The sequence below is a fragment of the Solea senegalensis genome, linkage group LG3 (assembly GCF_019176455.1).
Source record: "Solea senegalensis isolate Sse05_10M linkage group LG3, IFAPA_SoseM_1, whole genome shotgun sequence".
In the NCBI taxonomy this organism is placed as follows: domain Eukaryota; kingdom Metazoa; phylum Chordata; class Actinopteri; order Pleuronectiformes; family Soleidae; genus Solea; species Solea senegalensis.
Genome location: NC_058023.1, coordinates 31,768,311 through 31,786,584, shown reverse-complemented (window position 1 = coordinate 31,786,584; position 18,274 = coordinate 31,768,311). Strand labels below are relative to the sequence as shown.

Here is an 18,274-nt window from a genome sequence, read left to right as displayed (position 1 = left end):
AGTTGTTGATCCACTGCTACCTCCATCAGTAAATTCAAATGTGGTATTTTTGTGACTTCGGCATTTGAAATCCTTTGTCCAGATTTACCTCAGTGACACAAAGTGACCACACGAGACACTAAAATCAGTGATGTTCTATAAGGACTTTGGTGTGGGAGAGTGAGCACAAAACAGTGTCAAACAGTGATGTAAAGCAGTGGAAAATATTCTTAAAATACCGTGGTGGTTGTTCCTTGTGTCCCCGCAGACCCCTAAAAAAAACCACTAAACTATCCATTTAAGTGAACTTTAAAAACAGACAGACTCACAGTCACTTTAAGAAAATTACGTTTCACTATGTTACTTGGACTCGGCATCCAAAAATAATATGAAAAATAACATTCTAGAATCTGAAACAACGTATTTGTTAGTGTCAATAAAGTTATTTGAATATAAAACTGAATTATTGAAACAATGATATGACGCCCTCTAGCGGCTGTATGAAATGTGAACTAATTTGGTGGCGTTTAAATAAAACTGCATTATTTTTATATCGATTATATCAATTTCAGACGTGTACATAACAGACCCGGCGGGGGACGTTCCGGAAACAGTGCACGGTCAGTTCCGGTCTGTCAAATTCAGCTGACATGACTCTCGACCAGTTAAACGCTCGAATTCCGTCACGTGCTTCTTCAGAACCGGCAGTCCCACGGTCACAGAGGCGGTGCGGTGCGAACGCTGCGGTCATTGCACGTTTTAAACAACGTTATAAATAACGAACGAAAAAGACCACGAAAAAAAACGGTAAGTACTAGATAAGCGAGTGCCCCTGGGCGTGTTTCTGGTGTTTTACCAAAACCACGCCGTGTTCGTGGTTCGTTAGTTCCGGGACACGCGTGAGAATCATCTCTGCTGAATGACGGACCGTGAACGCGGCTGAGGATAGGTAAGAGTGAAGGGACAGTTTCGATCGTTATGGATTTAAATGTAGAATTTATTGATCAGATTTTCTCCGCTTTTTAAATTTTAAAACAAGTTTGGTTTTGTAACAGACAAGATAATTAATCAGATAAAGCATCAATAATCAAGAATGAAAAATCAGTCTAGTCAGTAAAACAGGTAAACAGTACAAAATAACAGAGGGCTTTTGCTTTGAAAGTCTGACCACTTGATAATTTTACTTTTTTTATCTTATTTTGAAAAAACATCCTTTGATACTTGTACTGTGAAAGTTTTAAAAAACTTTGTCCCCTTTACTTTTAAGTCTGATTTCCTGTGACGCTTCTGTTACAGGACATTCTGTCAGCCATGTCACTGCTGCGGGGCATTGTGGGACGCCTGCGTCTTCCTCTCGTCCTGAACACGCCCTTGTCCTCACCCCCTATGACGTCAGTGACTCACCTCAGACCGCGTGGACACCTTCAGCGGCGTTTCCTGTCTCGCGGCCGGGACTCATCCGACTCCTCTGCAAAGAAGCTGACGCTCAGAACTCGTCTGGTGGTGACACTGCTGTTTGGCGGCGGCGCTCTGGCCACGTGCTGGTACGTGTACGAGGAGAAGCAGCAGAAGCTGCGGCGGCAGCGCATGGAGCAGCTGCAGCAGGTGGCAGTAGGTAAGGGGAACTTCAGCCTCCTGGACCACAGGGGGCAGCGCAGGACCAAGCAGGACTTCCAGGGCTGCTGGGTGCTGCTGTACTTTGGCTTCACTCACTGCCCTGACATTTGTCCCGAGGAGCTGGAGAAGCTGAGCGCCGTGGTGACTGAGCTGGACCGGGACGTGTCCCTGCCGCGGCTGCAGCCGCTCTTCATCACCGTGGACCCGGAGAGGGACGACGTGGCGGCAGTGGCCCGGTACGTGCAGGAATTCCACCCGCGCCTCATGGGACTGACGGGGACACCAGAGGAGGTGAAAGAGGCGGGGCGGGACTACAGAGTGTACGCCAGCGCCGGACCCAAAGACGAGGACGGGGACTACATCGTAGATCATACAATTCTGATCTACCTCATCAGTCCTGATGGACTTTTCCTGGACTACTACAACCGAACCAAAGACGAGGACCAGATCGCTGAGAGCGTCCGCAACCACATGAGGACATATGTCCCGCTGGGGCAGATCCACTAAACACGTCAAGACCTCAGAATGAAAAACTGTTCCAGGAAATGAGCCTATATTGAATAACCACTAGGGGGCGACTCAGATGGTTGGAAAAAGAACTGATGACAGTAAACTTTTTCCTGAGGAGTTACAAGATGGTTGCAAAATGTCAATGTCCCTCCGACAATCGTGGGTGTCTTCTGATTTTAGGCCGGGTTGAACAGATTATCTGGCCAAGTTAACCTGTACTGTGAGGGATTATCAGATGTGTCATCGGAGGCATCAGTCTTCCCAATTTCACAAGTTTAACAAGTTAGACATTTACCACTGAACAGCAAATGGGGGCGTGAGCAGAATCTTGTGTACTGACGCCGCCGACGTTCCGCCTTCAAGTTCTTTGAGATCCCAAATCCCGGGAATCTTGTCCATGAAATCTTCTGATTAAACGCTAAGTATGTGGTCGGGCATCTTGACTGGATCATCTCATCCAGGGTTTCTGTGCTTTCACAGGGTTGAAATTGAAAGTTTGTGATTGAAAAAAATGTGGGGCAGGATTTACAAGAACTAACTCTGTGTTGGACATTGCGTTTCCTGAAAAACCTCCAGATATCACGTAAATGCTTCGCAAAGCTACTTCAGCTGTGTGGAAAATAAAAGGATATAAGCAGAGTGTAACATTGTATGTGAAAAAAATTTAATAAAAAAAAAAGTACTGCGTACCACGTCATGGTTCATTATTAAATGTTTTTGGTATTCGTTTGGTCCCTAAAATGTCCAAAAATGTTGATTGGCGGTTTCTAAATTCTGATTTATTGATGTCTTGTTTTGTCCACAAACCAAAAAAAATAAACGTAATGATTTATTTTGTATTATGGAGCAAAGAAACCAGAGGACATTTTTGAGAAGCTAAAACATTTTGGAAAAAAGACACACTCAAACCGACTGATAAAGACTCATCAGTGTTTTGTTTTAAACAACTAAAACAAGTTTTTCAGCCTAAGTGTGAATATTTCCTGCTCCATCTTTGCTCCATAAAACAAAAAAAATAAAAATTAAAACTTATAGTATAGTTGGTTTTCAGACATTTTAAGGACCAAAACAGCAGTCAAACAGTTTTGTGTCTATTAACGAACATTTGTCCCTCTGATTGTAATTGTTGTTTGTGAAGAAAATGAAGTGAATCTGATTTTGTTTTAAAGAGACTTAAAACAAACCATCATCAGCCATTTACATTTTTTTTATATAGTCACACCAACATATTACACAGGGACAGACATGATCAAAGACACAGTGATGAAGAGGGACGCGTCTCTGACCCGTGTCTCATCACTCACGCTGTCGTCACGCCAAACTCGTCCTGGTTGAATCTGTCCGCCGCTCTGTGGAGACTGAGCAGTGTCAGTCCCATGGAGTCCAAGCTGTCCTCCAGACCCTCGGCGCTGTCCACGTCCACCGTGTTGTCGTTCGCCTGAGATGCAGGAAAGACGTTTGTGAGAGAGGACACGCGTCTCTGAGGACAAAGACATCTCGCGTGTGTGTGTGTAACTTACCAGCTGCAGTGAAGCCAGCATGTATTTACAGGCCTCGAAGTTGTCCAGCCCGTGAACGATGGACGAGAACTCTTGGCGACTTCCCACGCTGCCCAGCGCTGCAACGATTCTGTCTCCGTAATCATGGATGTCAAAAATTGGACGTTCCTCCTAAAAGACAGAGAGAGAGAGAGGACGTCTGTCAGGGTCTGACACCAGGACAGGAGGGGACATTGTGTAAGGATAGTATGTGGACAGTGTTGGACCTGCATAGCCAGCTCAGGACGGATCATGTCCTCCCATTCTTTGACTCTGCGGGACAGCTCCGTCTCCTGAGTGTAACCTTGACAGTTCACCACCAGCTGCTCCTGCACGACAACAGTTTCATACAAACTTATTAATAATCCTTCACACGAGATCATTAATAAACTAATTTTTGACATAAGGAATACATTTAAACAAATGTTCTTTGTCCCCAGATTTTGATATAAATAACATCTAATGTTCAATTAAGGTTTTTCTAGTTCACTGCAGAACAGAAATGGATTACAAAAACTTAGCTTAGCATAAAGATCGCTAAAAAACACAGATTCACGTTAGCAAGTAGCTAAGACGTCTAAAGGTTACACAGGTAAACAGATGGCAGCTAAAGATTAACTTAAACTTAGATAAACATTAGTTCAAAATTATTTTTTTTTAATTTTAATAAATAAAAAAAAAAAGCTGACTTAAAATTAGCTAAACCTTAGCTGGGATTCAAATAAAACACAGCTAAAGGTTAGCTTAAACTTAGCTGAAAAATCACTTAAAAAGGCTAGTTAGATGACAAATAAACAAAAACAAGACATTTCCGAGAGCAAGTTTAAGTGAAATAAAAATATTTTTTCTGAGTCTGTGATGTCAGTAAAAACAGATTTTATTAAAAATCGATTTACTGTGGAAAAACAGAAAATGAAGGTGTTGCTTAATGCGAGTTTATTTCACGTTCAATGGACGGAAACAATATTTAAAAGATTCATGAACTTACAATCCGTAGCCTCACCAGGTCTTCATAACTCAGGTCTTCATTGTGAGCATCTATACACACACACACACACACACACACACACTAACTAAAACAAAACTGAACATTTTATAATTTAAGCGCCTTGATTTAACAGCGTGTCGGTGAACGCTACATTAAAGCTTGGCTCAGTCAGTGTTCATGCTGATGTTATTTTACACCTGTGGTGTCAGTGAACGTGACTTTACCTGGCGAGATGTCGTCTCCTCCTCCAAACTCAGCTGGGAAGTCGTCAGGAAACGCCCCCTGTTCGCTGTCCGAGTTGTCGTTGTCGCCTCCGCCTTTTAAATAAAGTTTGAAAACATTCAAACTTAATTCACCTGTTCAGATGTCGCAGCTGCGAGCAGTTCAGTGTCACTTCAGTCTGTAGTCTTTTATTTCTTTTTTTACCCAACAACAGGTCAGCGTGTCTGAATTCATCCACAGGCTCCGCCCCCTCCTCCTCGGGCTGCAGCAAAGTCTTCTTCAGCTCCTCGTCGGAGACCATGACGCCCTGAGTGACATCACACACCATCAACTACACCCCCAGTGACATCGCACGCAATTGACCACACCCCGTGACATCACACACCATTGACCACACCCCCAGTGACATCACACATCATCAACCAGTGGAAAAAAAAACTTGCTAATGTCACAGTTTAAAGCATTGGATTTCATTGGATTAAACAAAATTAAATGTAGGAATCCTTGGGTTTACATTTTTTTTAAAAGAAATTTTAAAATAAAAAAGTGTTGCTCGTTGTTAACTCTGAGCATGTGAAAATAATTGGAGTCAAAGAGCATCATGTGACCTCCGTCACTTCCTGCTGACGCACATTAGGTTGTTATGCGTCAGCTGACATCAGTAGACTTCCAGGAATCAGGACATTCAACAGCCTGTGTGTGTTTGTGTTTTACTGCAGAAACCAATTCATTAAGGTTCACAAAGGTTCACAGTAAAGCAAGTAAAGTCCCTCCATCTGACAGTCAGACTTCTTTTTTTGTGATGAATAATTATTATGTGAATGAACATTTTAAAAATGGGAAATAAAGAAATCTTACTGTTCTCCTGAAGATCCTCCTCTGACTCCTCAGTTTCTCTTTCATTGTGTTCAGGAATATGTAGTTCAGGTCTGAAACAGGAAGCTTCATTTACATATAAATACTATCAAAAGATTTATATATAAACAAATTAAACAAATATTCAGAATCAAGGAAATTAATTTATTACACTTTTGTAATAAATATTAACAAAAACAACAGTGAACATTGCTTCAAGAGATGTCACGAAACCCTCTAAATGCTGCAGTACATATTCCAGGCCTGAGTGTGGTGCTGTAGAAGATGTGGAGCATGCGCATGAGCATGTTAAAAACTCCAAACAGAAAGATGGCGACAGCGAGTACATTAGCAAGAGGCGGGGCTATGACATCATTGCTCCCCCAAAGTCGCATATTGGTCGTATATGTCAAAATATGCGTATATTTTGACGTATACGTCCCAAACCTTACCATTTTCCTGTGATTTAACTTTATTGACTCTATACTGCCCCCAAACGATTTAAGGTGGAATTGCTCTTGTGACACGCTCAATGGTGGACGCAACGACTGTCGAAGCGGTCCGTCTCGTCTCTGTCTCGTATATACGAGTATAAACGTGGTCTTCAAAGCTGGACAGACAAACGTTCTTGAATCAATGGAGACTTAAAAAGACAAACCTGTGAACGTGGGTCCATGTCTCAGTTTGTGTTCTGGAGGATCGACTGGAAAACACAAAAGCAGTCATTCAGTAAAATTGAAATGTTCAGACACACCAGATCCAGATCCAGTTCTGTTCTTACAGGTTCCTGTGAACCAGCTCCTGAAGTCCTGCAGCGCAGGCGCTTGTTTCCGTTTCCTCTTCCCTCTGTCGTCCAGGCCGTTGGGAACTTTGTAAGATTTTCCTGAAGAAGAAAAACAAGACCTCAGCGTCAGCAGCGACTAAATGATTATTAAATTAATGCTATGTTTTTTCCATAACTAAAACAAACATTTCAGATATTTCTGCTTCGTAAATGTGAATGTTTTCTAGTTTCTTTGCAACTAAAAAATTTACAAACGTTTGTGGACATTTGAAAACATATTTACAAGGTTTTCTTTGGAAATACAAACACTTTCACCATTTTTCTAGACATTTTATGGACCAAACAAGTCAAAAAGTTCAAATGAATCGATAAAAGAATCGGTAATTTTCAGGTCAACCTGTTTTTAGCGGTTTCTCCTCCCCGAAATAAACGTACGGGTCATGAAGCATCCACACATTCACCTGAAACACAAAAAAAATATCTTCATTTTTAATAAGCATGATCAATGTGTGGTGCGTTGAAAAATAAAATTAAAAGTTATAATAAAAGACTTTAATAACAATATAAAGAAAATTTTTTTATAACATTTTGTTTTCAGGGAGAAAAAAAAAAGGTATTTTCAGGAAAAAATAAAAAGGTACAGAGAATGTTTAAAATATTAAATCATGTCGGGAAAAAAATACTCAAAAATAAGTGTAAAATAAGTTTTTTAATATTTTAAAATTTAAAAAAGTCAAACTTTTGAATTATAAAAATATATTAAAAATAGTGACAGCAGGAATTAAATTTGTATTTAATATTTATTTATTATATTATAATATATTTATATATATATATTTATTTTTAATATTTTCTAAATAAAATCATGACAGAACCAAAAAAAAACACATACTCAACAGTATTGAAGAACATTTTGACAGATAAAAATATTAAAGAAAAACATGAAATATCAGTATATAAAATAAATATAAAGAGACTTATAGAAAAAAAAACAGAAATCAGTTTTGATCAGTATTGATAAAGTGTTATTGATCAGTGTGATGTGACGTACAGCGGGCGGCGTCTCTTCTCTCTGTTTGTCCGTCTGTACTTGACGTCTTTCTCGGATCATTCGTCCGTCACTTTGAGCCTGAGACAAAAATAAAATTCACCTGTAAATCAATTAGTATCTGACAATCTATCAATGTATTTAGGTAAAGGTATAAAAACGGTCAAACTCCATTTTCCCACGAAATATAACATCACCTGAACGCAGCATTTTGTCAATAAACTAAATTGATCAGATTATTGATAAACTGGATTATGAGGTGGGACCTGTTGCCGCTCCACGTGTTCCTCAGCTTCCTGGTCCACATCCATGACATCGTTTAAAGGGACAAAGTCGCCGTCGTGTCCACAGTCTTCCACGATGGCCACGCCCACTGTGGCGTCTCCTGTGGGCGGAGCCAAAACACCTGGACAGACGTGGTCAATGCAAGGAGATGACACGTGAAAGAGCGTCCTCGGATACATACGTGATGTTGAGGTTTTACCTTGTTCTTCCTGTTGACGATGATCCAGATCCTGATCCTGATCCAGATTTGGAACCCGATCCAGATGCGAGTCCTGGTTCCTGGATCCGTATGTGAGGAAGATCTGACCTTTTTCTCCAGGGAAGAAGAGGTTCATCTTAAAATCCTTCAGACTGCAGAAGACCTCACCTTTCAGACTGAGACACACACACACACACACACAGTGAATGGGAGGACAAGAGGACGGAAATGTCTCCGTCTGTGAGCTTTTACTTTGAAAGGACAGGGTTTATGTGGAGTCTGACCTGATCATAGGAAATTTGTTCTTCTCAAAAGATCCCGGAGTAACTAGAGCGTCAGGAGGAAGACGAACCACCTCCACTGCCTGAGAGGAAACAACAGGTAAACTACAGAGGAAACAACAGGTAAACTACAGAGGAAACAACAGGTAAACTACAGAGGAAACAACAGGTAAACTACAGAGGAAACCACAGGTGAATTACAGGTTAATTACGGATGAACAACATGTAAACTACGGGTGAACTACAGGTAAACTGAGGAAGAGGAAACATGTCCATTGTCTGAGAGGAGCAACAGGAGACAGATAAACTACAGTTAAACTACAGGTGAACATCTAGTAACATAATAATGATTTTGTAACACTTTTCATTTACCGTTTTGCCTTCAGGTTTCAGTGAGTACGCCGAGGCCTCGGCATCCATGACAGTAAACTGCACCAGGAAAACATCATCATCATCATCATCATCATTTAACGAGTAAATCAGGTTAAATAAACTTCATGTGTACGTTTCCGTACCACATCTATATCATCGGCATCGCTCTGACTGATGGCTGAGTCGACATTCTGAGACTCTGACGACTGCTTGTTACGTCTGAGGAGGAAAAACAAACGTGTCAGAGACGCTTCGTAAACACAAACCACAACATTAATACTTGTTTTCCCCCCCTTTTGTACTCTTGATTCTTGTTCTTGTTGTTGATGTACTCCAGAGTTTGGTAGACGAGGGTGTGCAGCAGCTCCACCTGTCTCACAAACACACACGAGGCAGATGCTGATAAAATCATGGAAACAGTGACTCTTCCCTGTCTTCACCCTTGTGTGTTTTCTGTCTGACCTTCTTGCTATAGATGCAAGTGGAGCCTTGGACCAGAAGAGCTGCCTCAGCAAAGTTCAGCTGGATTCTTCCGCCGTCGAACATGATGCACATTTCATCCAACTGCAAACAGGAAGAAGACGACGGAGGAAATACGGTTTAATCTCAGATCTTGAAAGAAAAACTTAATAATAAATAAATAAGTTACTTCTTCCAAGTAGTCGTTTAACTCGGACGCCACATCGACGTCCCAGTTCTTGGCGAGTTCTCTGATCGGCTGCAGCAGGTGAGCGAACCTGCTCTCCGTTGACTCCATCGCCTTTTTCCACTGTTGAAAAAGCACACAATTATTTAAAAAAACACAACAGTGTATCATTATAATTTTTTTTATTTGTTTTTGAATATGGATAAAACTATTGTTTTGGACACAAAAACAGAATTTGACAGGCAATAAAAACACAGTAATGGGTTATTTCACAGGTGTACCTAATAAATTGGACACAGTGTTTTTATATGATGGATTTCTTAAAAACATGAGCATCAATAACAAATACATATATATATATTTATTATTGTATTATGTTACTGAGTTTATAAGATATGGACAATAACAGTGGCTGCAAGAACATGCACGTTTGGTTTTACAAAATGATTTATTCATAACAACAAAAGTATGACTACAAACGTATAGGCAATTTATTGAGATTCCATGAAATACCTTTAAATGTGTGTACAAAAATATTGCTGTGAATATGTGGACCGATTATAAAGCTGTATAACGTGAAGACGTTCAAACCCAGAACCAAACTCCGTTTAAAATGTTGGCAATCGCGGGTAAACATCGGTAAGACATATTGCACACTGCTCATGACGCCACTGAGTTCACTTTATACAAAATCTTATCAACAATGTGAATTTAAACCTAAATGTGGATTATGTAACAAAGATTGACATTTTAAACGCGTTATTTGTCATAGTTTCTTACGCTCTGTGAACGGATTTAACTTCACAAGTGGTGGAAAAACAAAAAAATACGGTTAATCGTAGCGATTTATACGCCGAATATGCCACAGCAACTTGTTAATGCGTTTACATTTTATATTGGCTTTTGCTGTCGCGAAAAGAAACGTCAAACTAAAAGAGAATAAAAAATGACAGATTTGTTAAACGTCCACCTGTTGAACGCCGCCGTCACTCAAACTGACAGTTTTGTGTGCACGCGCTTAATTTTACGACTTAATTTAACGGTTGCGTCATCAAGGAAGTGATATCATGTTTAATCTTAAAGTTTGCACGAGGTTATCACGTTTAAAAGTGAAGAAAAGTGACTCACCTGTGAGAAAGCGTCGGTCAGGGACGGGGGGAAGCAGTTAGCAGTTAGCAAACAACCAAACAACCCGCCACAGCTCTTCCTCTCTTTCTTCTTCCGTGTTCATGTTGAACTGCTGCTGCCACCTGTCGGTGCCACGCGGTAACAGACGTTATGTTACAGTGTCAAAGGCAAAACAAGACTTGAGATGGTTGAACATTAACATACAATGTGTAAACAGACATATTAACGAGTGCACTTTATAACAAGTGCTACTTTATTTTGTCATTAGTTTTATATATGTATATCGTTGTATTATATAGTGTTATTATGGTTAAAGAAATACCCCCCATGTAAGTCCGCGCGTGTATGTGTGCGTGCGAATGTGTGTGAACCACTTAAATCGCGGCTCGCTGCACCACGTGACCATATTCCTGGAAAGTTCCTGGAAATGCCTCCTTTGTGTTTATGGTGATCTCGGTTTTGAGGCGGCTCGGTGTAGACACTGCTGTCCCCAGCTCGGTGACTGACGGACGGACACGGTGCGCGCGAGGCTCCGCGGGAAACGACGCTCGAAGCAGCAGCAGTGTGTTGTTATTATTATTATTGTTGTTGTTCGGTGCAGCTCGGACTGACAGGTTCACGCTTCGACCCCCGCGTGGCTCCGACACGCGATTAGCGGAAAGGGCACGCGGAGCCGGAGCGAGCCGAACCATAGGAGCGGGTCGGCGGATTCACACCGTCACGTCCCTGCCGTCATGTCGGGCTACTGCCGTGCGTGGAGGATAAAGTGACGCCGCCGCGGCTGCGGTTTGGCCGGCGACTATCTCCCACAGTGACACACAGACGGGTATGTGCATTTGTGTTTCGTCAGTCATCGTGTTGGCGTGACGTGACAGCAGGTGAGGATTCACTCACTCATGTAACGCACAGTTACATGTGTGAGTGTGATGTGTTATGAAGTGTCGCCTCAAACCAAACCCCAAATCTCCTCCAATTTAATCCCCCCAATGATGCGCAAACCTGCCTAGAAATAAAACGGTACGTTCCAATGCCTGTCTACAGCTCACTCTTTAGTTCCGCACATCAGTCAAACCGCGTATCACAATACACCATATTCCATTATAAATTCTGCAAATGTAACATCCTCTCACGGGTCAGCTGGTGTTTTAAACATTCGAGTAAGTTAATGTTACTTCTGTGCTGCTCAGCCTCGTCCTGTCTTCATTTCGGCACATTCACCAGTCACCTCATGTCAGACAGGAACTAGCACAGAGAAGAGCACTTCTTCACAGGCGGGGTTGAGTTATGTAATAAGTTAAAACAACATGTTTTTTGTTTTTGTTTTTGTTTTACAATTTGTTTAAAAATGTAATAGAACCTTTTGATCAATAATTAATCTCGAGCTGTAAGTGACTCTGTAATCAGAACATTTTGTCCTCTCAAATGTCCTCAGTCGTCCTCTCTGTCATGATGCAGTGTGTTGCCCTAAATTGACTACATATTAAATGGAATTCATTATGACCTGAAAGTGCTCCAATTACCAAGTTCTAATTCGAGATACTAAGCATCTGTATTCAATGTATCTGTATTCTTCTCATGCGTCATACTGATGAAACTTTGATATTCCTACTGACGTGAGTAAACACAACTGGGGACCACACCACTGGTGCTAATGCTAAGCTAACTACGTGTGTGCGAACAATGGCTTGACTCGAGTGCTTTTAGAAGTTACTGAGTCGTCTTCCTTCTCCCACTTTCTGAAGTTTCACAACTTCAAGTGTTGTGTGTGACCGATTTGATGAAATTAGCATCTTCTCTCGTCTTTATGTTGACTTTGGGAACTTTGACCTCTAGGGGGTAGCATTGCACCTCTTGCGTTTTGGTGTATACAACCAACTTTGGGTAAACTATGATGTCAAGTTTGCGGAGAACTTTTCAGGAACTAAGAAGAAAAAGATCTTATCCGGGGGAAGAGTTCTGTTTAAGTCTCTATGTCCGTTGTTTGTCTCCGGGACAGAAGGAGGCGCTGCAGCGCTCAGAGGAACTAGTCCATGTCTCAGCTGTTGGCGTAAAGGTCGGATCTGTCCAATGACCTGCCAGTCCTCCGAGTCCACAGACGCCATCGAGACCAACAGACGAGCCGACGACAACTCCAGAGCTGTGGAATCGGACGAGAGCCGCATCGCTTTAGCCATGAAAGACCTGAAGAACACAGGTGAGACGTCAACACACACACACAAACACACAAAAGGCTTATCTATTCAAATATATGCAAGCCGAAGTCTATAGTATACTAAAGATATGCTAGCTGCTTTATCGACAGCATACGTATATATATACATATATATATATATAAAAATATACAGTGTGTGTGTATATATATATATATATATACACACACACAGATATGTATGTTGTACAAATGTATGTATGTTACTGGGCCACTCACATGTTCTCTGTTTCTGGCGTCAGGCTGGTACTGGGGCAGTCTGACTGCGTCTGAGGCTAAAGAGATCCTCCAGGACGCCGCGGAGGGAACCTTCCTGGTGCGGGACAGCTCTCAGCGGGACTACCTGTTCACCATCTCTGCCATGACCTCGGCAGGTCCCACCAACCTGCGGATCGAGTACAAACACGGGAAGTTCAAGCTGGACTCTGTGGTTCTGGTGCGACCCAAGCTGAAGCAGTTTGACAGCGTGGTCCACCTGGTGGAGCACTACGTCACGCTGTCCCGCGTCAGCAGCAAGGCGGCGCCGGCGGCAGCAGCGGCGGCGGACTCTCGGCGATCAGCGACGCCACCTAATGGCACTTTACAGCTTCTGCTCATCAAACCCGCGTACACCACCACGCCGTCTCTGCAGCACCTGTGTCGGATCGCCATCAACAGGACGACTCGGCAGGTGCAGGATCTGCCGCTGCCCAACAGGCTAAAGGACTATTTGAGTGACTACGCCTACAACGTGTAGCAGCAGCGCGGGACAGTGTGGATTTACCACAACAGCATCTGACCTCACACCAGGCGGCATCACCCGGCGGGTCGGAGCAATAACAAGCAGCAGGTCCCCGGCAGCGTTGGCGGAGGTTGGCGGGTCGGCGCCTCATGCGGAGGCCGCCTAACACCACGGGAAACACACACACACACGAGCTGCACACATACTTCCTGATCATCTTGTCAAAATAAAAGTCTGAGGCAATTCAACGTCAACAACAGAGAAAAACAAACAAACAGTAGTTTCGTTTCCTGCGACAGAAGAAATTCACTGGAATCAATAATCAATCGTCGGACAACAGCGACAGATGAATTTTTGATTATTGACGAGTCTTAACTCTGTCAGAGAAATACGTTTAATTTATTAAGTTTACTGAAAAGTGTTGAGTTTAAAACAAAACAACAAAAACAAAACAGTTATTGATCGATTATTGGAGATATTCTCTGTTTATCTGATTTCCATTCACGGATGACGTCATTAAACTATTCATGTGTCCTTGATCTGTTGAGCGGAGTGAAATCAATAATTGGCAGAAATGGAGTTGACTGATTTACATCTCGTCAACTGTCGTTTCCTAACCAGTCAGATCGATATTAAACCAACCATTTGTCATTTGTTTCCAAAGACTGTTGATGGATGAAAAGATGAATAATGTTATATATTATTTTTTTGTCACAGTGAAAACATGACAACGTGTTTGCACCACATGAAAGTGAATTGATTATCAGCAGAGATTCATCAGGAGTCAGCGTTTTACGAGTGAATGCTGATCTTTGACTCCTGTATGAACTCTCGTCACATGTCACATGTGAATCTTTTGTTTTCACTTGAGACAAACATGAACCCTTGAAAGAAAAAATGGATAGTTTGGGTTTTTTGTTTTTTTTGAAGTGGTATTGTTGTATGAGGCACTGTCACAAAGTCATGCCACGTTCCATTTGTTAGTCGGAACTCGGAAATTTCCAAGGTCACAGCAACTCACTTACCTTGAGTGTCTTAAGCCAATTCTAGGCACAGGGGGCCGCTCACAGCATAGTTGGCACAAATGGTGCGTTCCGTTTTGTAGTCAGAACTCGGATTTCCAACTCTACAACTCCAAGCAGAAACCTCACGTTTACCGTTAATGACACTTCTGTTGTATTTGTTTCACAGTAATTTAGTCGTGCGCGTAGTATTGCTATGTTGCTTCGCCGTTCGTTTATGCAAAATACTAGAAAATGTAGCCTGAAATACGTTGGCATTTCCGACTTGAACTCGGGAAGTGACGCAACTCTTGAGTTCCGATGTAAATGGAACGCAGCATCAGAGCCCTACAAAACCACGCTACAAAGAAATTGAACTACCCCTTTAAAATGAATTTGACCTCCCTTTAGTGTTGAGACACGTACAGTAATGAGGTCGTCCTCAATGTTGACGTCGCTCTTCCATCGCTCAGGTAAATGGGACTTTGCTTGTCGTGTTTTTCTTCTTTTGTTTTTTTTTTTTTTTACGGAGGCCTAATCGTGGCAGATACAGGTAATTTATTTCCTCCCTCCTCCACTGTGATGTCACGGTAACGCTGGATGAATAAATGTTTGTACACATCAGCTGTGGGAGTGGCACCGCTCTGTTTTTTTTTTTTTTATTTGAATATTTATTGATTTGTGTCACACTGTTTTTGTAACAACGCTGCACAGACCCCGACAGCAGTGTGCGGTCAGTGAACTGGCAGCTTGGCCTCTGTGATGTGGATCAGCTCATGAGATTAATAAAGTTTTCTATGGTGCCTCATCATCTCATTATTTATTCATATTTAACTTATTGTATTCATCTTTTAGTGATTAAGTGACACTTTATTCTCATCTTTTAAATGATAATTTTTTTTCATAAAATGTAGCTTTAATAATTATAAATTAAAACAATAAAAACTACTTAATACAGTAAAATTCGGCTGAAGTGTGAGCTATAGCAAGCTTTTTCCAAGTAATTAACAAAACCAAACAGGATACCGCAGGGAGACAAATCATCATAACTCGATTTGAAAATATGTCAACTTAAGGTTCTTTGTGGACCTGTTTATTACGGTAAGGTTTTAGAACAATAACAATTAACGTGTAGCCAGAATAAGGTTCTTCCGGTTGATTTATCAACCAAGTACAAATAATTTTGTTTTAAAATTGTTCTTCAAGCTGTAGCCTCTGCACACAACCTAGTCACCGTGTGTTTTCTGTATCGAACCGCATTAGAAAATATACATTTTTACATGTATGCTTTATTGGTTAACTATAAGCATTTTTTGCGACATAAAATGTGACTCATTTTAACAATTCTGTATTATAATAATTTAGGCTATGGTTAGTTTGAACAAAAACGCGACGTGTTTTAATAAAAACAGATTTGTGTCAACCGCTTACTAGCTAAAATGCTAGCCAAAACACGGTTAAAACGGGGATGTCCGGGAGAAAGTAAAGAAACTTGAAGTATGTGTTTACACACGTGCTGTGTGTTATTTTAAATGTGTGCTAAACTGAAGAGTGACAATAAGTTGACATAAATTACACGTTTCTGAAAATAACCCATGAGAGGGGAACGTGAACATTGGTTCCGCTGGCGTGTTTCCAGTCGGACACATAAACAGTGAGCCAGATGTAGTTGGCTGGGAAGTTTTTTCAGCGTGTTACATTCACGTTCTAATTATGATGTAAATAAAGAGATGAGAAAAGCGGTCAAATATTCGTCATGTTGCCGGAACACAGAGCTCTGCTGCGGAGACACAGACTGGACCTGTCCGCTGAGCTGCTGGTCAGTGACTCCATAGTTCCGTTTCTGTACCAGGAGGAGATCCTGACGGGGTCTGAGGTGGAGGACATCGAGTCTCAGTCCAACAACAGACTCAAGACCCTGAGGCTGCTGGAAATGCTCCCGAGCCGCGGGCCCCGGGCCTTTGACTGCTTTCTGCGGGCACTGGACGACTTCAGCTGGGTCAGAGATAAACTGCTGCTGGAGCTCCAGACCAAACCAGCTGGACCATCGAGATCCGGATCCACAGGTGAGGCCAGAATACTCTCGGGAGGAGATCGGCTTAAAACCCTGGACCATATCTGGTCACATCAGACCAGATTAGTATCACCTGTCTGAAAACCAGTGTCAAAGAAAACTTAATTGTCAAACAGGCTGAACTTCCCCTGTAGGGGGCGTTCATGAGGTGAACCTAATGTCAACGTGGTAAAATTAGAGATTTTTTTTCCCGGGTTCTGTTTTTACAAGATTTTTTTTCCAGGTCTATTTTTATGGGATTTGTGTTTCCGGTATGGTTTTTACGAGCATCAAATGCTAATGTTTTATGAGCTCAGAAGACCAAGATTATTACACCCAGTGTTGTCCATGTTAGCATGTCCTTTCAAAGTACAAAGCTAAATGTTTGTCAATGTTAGTCAATGTTATCTAAAATAGCTAACATTTAGCCCCAAATTTGCAAGCTAGCTAAAACAAAGCTTTCGAGACAAGAAAACTGCTACATCAATTAAAGACGAGCTTACTGACGGCAGCTTTAATTTATTGTGATTAAAAATAAGCGAGTTTCCTAAGATTATAAGAGACTATACAGTAATTGACCTCAGGCCTGTAGTGTCCCTCACTCCGTCTCTCGTCCTTGTCCTATTGGACACTTTTTAACAAACAAGTCTCTCTGGGGTTAAAGGAGTTTCTTGTGTCACGGTGACTGTTCAGAGGTCAGTGATAGTATTTTTATCGTACTTGTTTTTGTTTGTTGACGCTGACGTCCAATCAGTCGATACAAACCAGGACAGTCCCCCAGAGAGACACCAGGGACAGGGACGGCCCCTCAGATACTGAGAATTGAAGTCACTGTAGACTAATGACGTCAGTGAAGGTCAGAAAAACATTTGTTTTTTTCTGCTCTTAACATCCGTCCACATAAGTGTCCTCTGTAACGAGGGTTACATCAGATTTATAAATTTCACAGAAACATATTAAAGTCAGAAATCTAAGATTTGTTTTTCTCACTCGTATCTCCTCAGACGTTCTCCCTCTTCCCGACTCCTTCCTCCAGAAGGTTCCTTCTGATCGGGAGTTGTCCCGGCTGGCGGCTCGGCTTGGCGCCGCGTGGGAGTTGGTGTTGATGGCCTTGGGTTTGACCGCGGAGGCGTTGTTTCGCTGTCGGTCTGACCACGCCCACAATGCTCACGGCGCAGCGCTAGCGGGCCTGGTTCAGTGGAGACGACGTGAAGGGAAGGAAGCCACGGTAAAGAGACTGCTAGAGTCCCTGCACGCCGCTGATGTCCACCCGTCTGTCCTTCAAGACGCTCTGACAAGTATCCAACAGGATACTACAGGACGCACTGTTGCAGAAGACCAAGTGTCCTACAGGACGTGACAAAAGACCAAGTGTCCTACAGGAAATGACAGAAGACCAAGTGTCCTACAGGTCACAGCAGGATGCTTTGACATGACAGAAGATCAAGTGTCCTACAGGACGTTCTGTCACAGAAGACCAAGTGTCCTGCTTTTGTCTTACTTTTAGCTGTTTTTAGCTAACATAAGCTCAGCTATGTTTCGGCTAAGAGACACAGACTGTCACAATAAAAGCCTCAAAGCATCAGGAGACATGTTGACATGACATCATGCTGTTCTTAACGGTTTGTCCAAATAAATCATATCAGAATATTTTTACTCTGTGTGTTATTATATCATATCATATCATATTATATTAGAGCCTCTGTTTCCCAGGCTGCATCAGTAAAAGCTCTGCAGTAATTCTAGGTTTATGTGTATTGACGCGTTTCGTCCTGTAGGGGGCGTCCTGCTCCTGTGCAGTCACTGACCCAGCTGTAGTTTGCAGCTTTGGCCAGCAG

At 42.1% G+C, this 18,274-nt stretch overlaps 4 protein-coding genes across 7 annotated transcripts; 3 read left to right on the top strand and 1 right to left on the bottom strand.

Annotated features, from left to right (window-relative positions):
* The first annotated feature begins 649 nt into the window (after positions 1-649).
* LOC122765786 (protein SCO2 homolog, mitochondrial) lies at positions 650-2,792 on the top strand. Its single transcript, XM_044020214.1, has 2 exons — positions 650-786; positions 1,276-2,792. The coding sequence occupies exon 2, from the start codon at positions 1,291-1,293 to the stop codon at positions 2,101-2,103; it is 813 nt and encodes a 270-aa protein (XP_043876149.1). The 5' UTR covers positions 650-786; positions 1,276-1,290; the 3' UTR covers positions 2,104-2,792.
* A 505-nt stretch (positions 2,793-3,297) lies between these two features.
* ncaph2 (non-SMC condensin II complex, subunit H2) lies at positions 3,298-10,823 on the bottom strand. Of its 2 annotated transcripts, none has more exons than XM_044020201.1 (20): positions 10,453-10,823; positions 9,328-9,447; positions 9,141-9,242; positions 8,981-9,048; positions 8,822-8,897; positions 8,679-8,735; positions 8,310-8,389; positions 8,026-8,201; positions 7,808-7,947; positions 7,545-7,622; positions 6,891-6,954; positions 6,491-6,592; positions 6,368-6,412; positions 5,713-5,783; positions 5,059-5,161; positions 4,857-4,949; positions 4,633-4,682; positions 3,872-3,973; positions 3,627-3,776; positions 3,298-3,544 (listed from the first exon to the last, which is right to left on the bottom strand). In XM_044020201.1, the coding sequence occupies exons 2-20, from the start codon at positions 9,433-9,435 to the stop codon at positions 3,407-3,409; spliced, it is 1,803 nt and encodes a 600-aa protein (XP_043876136.1). In that variant the 5' UTR covers positions 9,436-9,447; positions 10,453-10,823; the 3' UTR covers positions 3,298-3,406. The 2 variants fall into 2 exon arrangements, with proteins under 2 accessions (XP_043876136.1, XP_043876138.1); XM_044020203.1 differs by having other exon boundaries at positions 7,808-7,926.
* A 73-nt stretch (positions 10,824-10,896) lies between these two features.
* socs2 (suppressor of cytokine signaling 2) lies at positions 10,897-15,186 on the top strand. Of its 3 annotated transcripts, none has more exons than XM_044020210.1 (3): positions 10,897-11,278; positions 12,449-12,646; positions 12,904-15,186. In XM_044020210.1, the coding sequence occupies exons 2-3, from the start codon at positions 12,520-12,522 to the stop codon at positions 13,395-13,397; spliced, it is 621 nt and encodes a 206-aa protein (XP_043876145.1). In that variant the 5' UTR covers positions 10,897-11,278; positions 12,449-12,519; the 3' UTR covers positions 13,398-15,186. The 3 variants fall into 3 exon arrangements, with proteins under 3 accessions (XP_043876145.1, XP_043876147.1, XP_043876148.1); XM_044020212.1 differs by having other exon boundaries at positions 11,276-11,330; XM_044020213.1 differs by lacking the exon at positions 10,897-11,278 and adding an exon at positions 11,337-11,469.
* Positions 15,187-15,977: 791 nt separating this feature from the next.
* On the top strand, positions 15,978-18,086 carry cradd (CASP2 and RIPK1 domain containing adaptor with death domain). The gene is made up of 2 exons (XM_044020209.1): positions 15,978-16,449; positions 17,441-18,086. Exons 1-2 carry the CDS (start codon positions 16,140-16,142, stop codon positions 17,794-17,796), a joined length of 666 nt encoding a protein of 221 aa, XP_043876144.1. The 5' UTR covers positions 15,978-16,139; the 3' UTR covers positions 17,797-18,086.
* Positions 18,087-18,274: the final 188 nt, after the last annotated feature.